The 6,000-nt window shown below is 39.8% G+C and overlaps 1 protein-coding gene across 5 annotated transcripts in view; it reads right to left on the bottom strand.

Annotated features, from left to right (window-relative positions):
• Positions 1-2,269: 2,269 nt before the first annotated feature.
• Positions 2,270-6,000, bottom strand: part of LOC131698828 (peroxisomal membrane protein PEX14-like) — a 60,316-nt gene continuing 56,585 nt past the window's right edge. For 3 of the 5 annotated variants that reach the window (XM_058993154.1, XM_058993156.1, XM_058993159.1), the window contains exon 9: positions 2,270-5,404. In XM_058993154.1, the coding sequence (XP_058849137.1) occupies positions 4,957-5,404 (448 nt within the window). In that variant the 3' untranslated portion in view covers positions 2,270-4,956. The remainder of the gene's footprint in view (positions 5,405-6,000) is intronic. The other 2 variants (XM_058993157.1, XM_058993158.1) reach the window with 1 other exon arrangement.

Genomic DNA, 6,000 nt, shown 5'->3' with positions numbered 1-6,000 from the left:
GATAGTAATTCTGTACCTGCTAAACAGGGAGTGAATCTACAGTGCTGTGGCAGAAAAAACAGGCTTCACCCTATTCAAAATGAAAGTATGGAAAACTAAAAAACAAAATAAACAGATGCATAAATAAATAAACTTGCAGGAAATAATGCTAATGAAAAATGTTTTTTTCAGAATTTAATTGCTTTGACATAATTCTTTCATACTGGTAGCACAAAAAAAAATGTACACATGCCGTGTTAGCATTCAGAGGAAGCAGTGAAAAGAATAGAAGGTAATAAAAATACAGAGGCACATTAAAAGGTGACTTTGATGTTTTTACTGCTGTTTTCAGTGCGTGGTTTTATTTCCTTTTGCTATTCGGGCTGCAGCGAATACCTGTGAAAGCAACGCGGACGAGGGGGGGTGTAAAACTGATCTACCACAGATGAAATGGGCTGGGTATGTGCAGAACACGTCCACCATCTCGGCTCAGGTATGAAGTATTTCGAAAGCTGTTTCCGTGCGAGTGGAAAAGGACGTCAAGCACAGCGTAATCTCAATAAACAAAATACGGGTGATGCAATGCGGACAATAGATAGCTGTTTTTGTACAATTACAGTAATAAAAACACAAATCTAGTTGCACAAGTTTGATGGCAAATCTCTTGACTTTTTGCACAGCAGAACAAACTGATGAAATTGCTTTTTTTCTTTTTGTTAATAAAACGCCGTCCTTGGCTTTCTGAGACCACAGGAATAGGTATCTTTTCAGGGTTCTCATGTATATACAAATTACAGCCTGAATGCAATACTTCTTGCCTTTGAGATGCAAAACGTATTGAATGTAAGGGGGTTTTTGCACCTTGTTAAGGGACCCTCCACCACATTTAAATTTTAAAATCAACTTACCAACAATATCACTGCGGTCAACAGTCAGCTGGCTCATGTTTTTCATTGGAATGATATGCGACACAACCAGAGGAAGAAAAGAAAAAAACACATTGTATTTTGCATCGTCCTTTATGGATGGTCCCTTAATCTACAGAGACACACTGCCTCCTATCCCTCAGGGTGTTAATTTCTTAAGAACAATAGGGGCTCTGGATAAAATCTATACATTCTTCTATCAAGGTGTCTCCACTTACCAATCAGATTGATGAGGTTACAACTTTAAAATAATCTGAACACTGTTTGTCGTTTATAAACCCGAACCATACCTTAATGCTGGGTCCTCCATTAATACACTGACAGACCATCCAGGCTCTACCCATGATCCTCCGCTCCCATTCAGAGGGGTTTGCTTTACACAGGGCTTGGCTATGCTCATCTTCTTTACAGCAGCAGCAACTACAGCCTTAAGAGCAATAGAAAGTCAAGAATTTGAATCAGGAGTCCTAAAAACAAAAAAATAAAAAAGTCTAAATCCTATTAAAGTGGGCTTTATGATGGTGATTGTTCATCCCAGAGGTCCTTGAACGATGTAAAAGTGCATTAATAACAGCCTCCCCAACAGTATAAATCTCAGGTAGGCTTGAGCTCATGGGAAACGCTAATAGATTACCAAGGCAGTTATCGAACCGTCAGGAAGTTTGAATACTGTACACCAGATCCCCAAGATAGAGAATTTAAATAGATTACTTGTGAACTTGACAATGCATTTAAACATTTGTATAACACTACTGCACTGGGATGGAAATGTAGGAGAACACACGCTGCCGTTTCTCACTAAAACATAACGGGCTGTAAGGTATTGGTGCACACAGTGTATGTGTGTTACGTGTAATTCATAGATTCACTCCTTACCGTGATGCTCAACAGCTTTTTCTCAAAGTTCAGTATGTTGATTCCAGGATTTATTTTCATTTTGATTTCGGGAAGAAAAAGAAAACAAAAAGAAAAACACCCACACACAACCTATCATGTTTGACTATAAACCCTCCGTTTCCTGTTCCCCACCTGATCCCACGGGGAATGCATTGAATTTGGGATTTTATACGCATGTTATAATTCCGATTGACTGTACTGGTAATTTGTTTGTTTTCTGTGAGGGGGGGGGGGGGGGGGGGGGGGGGGGGGGGGGATGGACTTAACTCTTAGCAGGTTTGATGATTTTTATTTTTATTTTTATGTATCATTGTGGAATGAATCAATAATTACTTTATACAGATTAAATAATCATATGCATATATAATTGCATTCAAAATCTCTCAGCATGGTACTTGAAGCCATATGTTGTTTTTTTTTTTTCCTCCCGTGTTTACCTTAACACAAAACAGTCTGCACGCCATATGTTTAATATATTGTGTTAAACCAGATTTATTACAATTATATACATTTTTTTTTATATATATCAGAAGTTTATACAGAGTCACAATACCAGCTGACAGTATTTGTTTTCAGTAATGAACCGTACAGTAAGACGCAGAAATTGTACATTTAATATCCACAACATGCAGTGCTTTTAACAGGTAACAAATTTAGCTTAAATTTGAAATGGCTTGGACAGAGGATACAGGTCGGCTTGCTGCACTGAAACCTCTCACTCCCTGTGAAGCTACAACAGTTGTTTTCCGAAGGTCAGACAACAAAACTGGCCTTCTCCTGACAAGGGCACTAGAAGAACTGAGACAAGGTTTCCCCTACTCCTTATTTACTCTACTTGCAATGAAGTAAACCCAAGCAGGTCTTCATTTGACATACTGATCAGCCACTTCCATTATTCAACACCCTGGCATCAAGTTTTTACTTTTAAGTTATTTAAAAAAAAAAAAAAAAGACAGGACTTCATATTCAGATACTGGGTGTTGAAGCCAATAAGAATCACGAAATAGCTCATTTTGTCACCCCATTCCCTGTCTCGCCATTCAAATGGAGACTGATGGTGATATAACAACAGATGTGATTGGCTCAAACACCAGGGTCACCGTGGAAACCGTAGAAATAAAGCAGCAATATCAGACGTTTTTAGGCCTAACAATTGATCTCAGAGATGGAGGTTAGGACCGGTGACTGCAAAGACGACAGTAGGCAATTGTTTGCATTAGTAGTGACTAATATGACCATGGTGGCAAGAATCAGACTTTAAAATACCGTAATATATTTTTTACAACACACACCTGTATATAATGAATATAATGTGCACCACACATTTTTTGTAGCATTCACTTAATAATTTATTTTTATAAAATGCATGTTTGAAAGGTATGTTATTGAATACTATAAATGTGTTCTTACTGTAATCTGTATGAACCACACATTAGTGTATAACACACAACAGAATAATAAATGCTGTGAAAAGGTGTGCGTGTTATATACGGAACATTACAACAAAGTATCTCTGTATAGGAATTGGGGGTAATCTATAGGCTTTGGTTTGTAGTTCAGGGGAACTCCTCACAATCTAATAGGTATCGAATAATATAAGTCTGGAAAAGTAGTTCATAAAGTTCGAAGTTCATCTTCTAAAAACAAACATCTTGCCTTAGGAAGCAGTGCATTGTAATAACACCCTTGTTAAACTGACCTATATAACAGGGATTAAAATAAAAGACAAACACTACGTGAACTGTTCATAAACTGCAATTTCCTGTCATAGTGTGTTTTATCGGGTCAGGAGAGAAAAGGTGAGCTACACACATGGTACACTGAACTACTGGTTGAGCGACTTTGTTCATTTCTGGGATATATTCAAACGAGTCGTCTTTCCCCTCCCCCCTTTTCACAGTATTACTGATCAACCTTCACGCATTAAAAGAAAGTGTCATGTTTCTAAATTGCTCAATGGGTCGACTGAGCATAAAAACGAGACGTGCTTCCCAAAGCATTTCACAGGTGAGCTTTTACAAACAAATGCGATTTGCCTTCCAGGGCTGAAGCCCTGGTGCTGAAATTCAAAGCAAATTATTTAGTGAAACTCCAGTTTTACCAGAAAGTACTTTTGTTTTTGTTTTTTTTGGGCGGGAGGGGGGGCGGGGGGGTCTTTAAAAGTACACAATAGAGGAACGGATACTTGTTAGACCAAACCTCTTGAGGTCAAACTGAATAAATGAGTAATTTCATTAGTTCAAGTATTCATACAATATTCAGTTGGTTAGGTTTCTTTTTTTCCCCTCCAGCCACTGCTTTATATGCAAACAATACTTGTATTGCTCCAGAGCGCCCCCTATTGCTTGGACATGGGTAGCCACAAGGTTTCAGCTTCAGACCCATGAAAAACGTTTCAGTTTATGAAAAATTCTCGTAATTCTCACAGACAGTACTGTATGCCACTGCTGCCTACAAACTAGCAAATCAGGTTGAGAGGGACAGGATCAGATGGGAACTAGCACTGAGCCAAAGCTGTCTGTGCACTAGCTAAACCTGCACTCCCCTTATTTATTCTTTTCCCACATGGCTAATTCAGAAAGGCGACATCCCTAAAAGATACATGAAAACACGAAAGTGCAATGGGTGAACATGATAAGTCTTTGGTGTGCAGAATTGCAGATCGTAGCCCATTAGAAGAAAATCAAACAGTCTTCAGAACTCAGTGCTACTCTAACACACTTATTATACTGAAAAAAGCAGCCGCCAGGTGAACAGCGAAAATCTAGCTGTTGCAGGTATTGTCTAATGAGTTTCTCACACTGTCCCCGATTGCTATCACAGTGGGGAAACAAAATAAAGACATCAATAGTTGACAGAACTCTGATTGGTTTGAGCAGGTAATCCTGCGAGTTTAGAAAGTCCACACACTACTTACTGTTCCAGCCATGCACTATTGTTGCACCAACACTGCGAATGAATGTAACATACACCACACAGAAGTATAGGGCACCACAATTCTACGTTCTGTTGCCACACTTGTTTTGGACAATCAAGATTTCGACGTATTAGATTATACAGTAAATTAATATAATCATGGGTATATCAGTGGAGGAAAGGAATAAAAACGAAGGAAGGAGAAAAAAAAATCAATCTAAAAATTTGTGCGTATAAGCTAGTCAACCTCGTTCTCATTGCTGGCTCCTTCCGGGCGCCTAAGTTTGTCCACCTGTTCGTTTATCTGTCCGTCTCCCCCCCGGCGGTCTTCCGTCTGCACAGAGAGACAATCCTCATCGATGTGGCTCACATCGTCGTCCTCTTCTTCTTCCTCCTCCTCCTCCTTCTTCTCCTCCTCCCCCTGCACCTCCATCCTCACCTGGTCCTTGAGATCCAGGCCCGTGTCCACACCCACGTCGCTGTCCACACCCAGGACGCTCCCCTTCAACCTCTCAGGGCTGTGGTTCTCCTTGATGGGGGAGGAGGAAGCGGATTCGTTGCTGACGGGAGAGATGTCGCTGCTGCTGTTATGGTTGAGTGAAGGCGAGCTGGTCAGTGTGGCTGGCTTGACGGGAATCTGCCAGGAGGGGATCTTAGGAGCTGAAGGGGATGAAGGAAACTGTCTTCTGAGGGGAAAATAAAAAAAACACAATGTAAAAGGTAAATAGGACATTGTGTAGCAGTTTGAGATATTCTAGAGGCTTTTTATATGAAAAAACTGGACTAGAACAAATTCCATCAAACTGATCCAATGTACAAACATTATTCTTCATTAGAATTCTTTATGGAAAGATACCCAAAAATGAGTGACACAAATCACAAGAAAAAAAAATGTAACGGTAACAAAATGCTGAATGGATCTCATCTTAAAACCTGGCTCTGCAGGTCTTCTCCTCATTCTAAGTACGTTCTTTAAAATGAAACTTCTGGAAGCTCTGCATTCCAAGCAGCAGCTTGTTCTATTAATTCTGGTACCTTCACTTCCCTATGCATTTCAAAATCTATTGGCAAGGCAGCCTGATCGGTACTCCAGATACTTGGGAACAGCACACTGGCTTAAACTTCCAGAAGTTCCCAAAGTTATCCTGTGAGGCTTTAGAAATCGGCTGTGGTTTGGCTTTAGGAAGAAATAGCTGTAGGAATTTCAATCTCCTCTGCATCTCTTTGCACAAACAAGATGACACACACATTATTCATTGTCACCTTAAACATAATCAAGAAA

The sequence above is a fragment of the Acipenser ruthenus genome, chromosome 20 (assembly GCF_902713425.1).
Source record: "Acipenser ruthenus chromosome 20, fAciRut3.2 maternal haplotype, whole genome shotgun sequence".
In the NCBI taxonomy this organism is placed as follows: domain Eukaryota; kingdom Metazoa; phylum Chordata; class Actinopteri; order Acipenseriformes; family Acipenseridae; genus Acipenser; species Acipenser ruthenus.
Note: the sequence above shows the minus strand (reverse complement) of the source record. Positions and strands in the feature narration are given on the sequence as shown.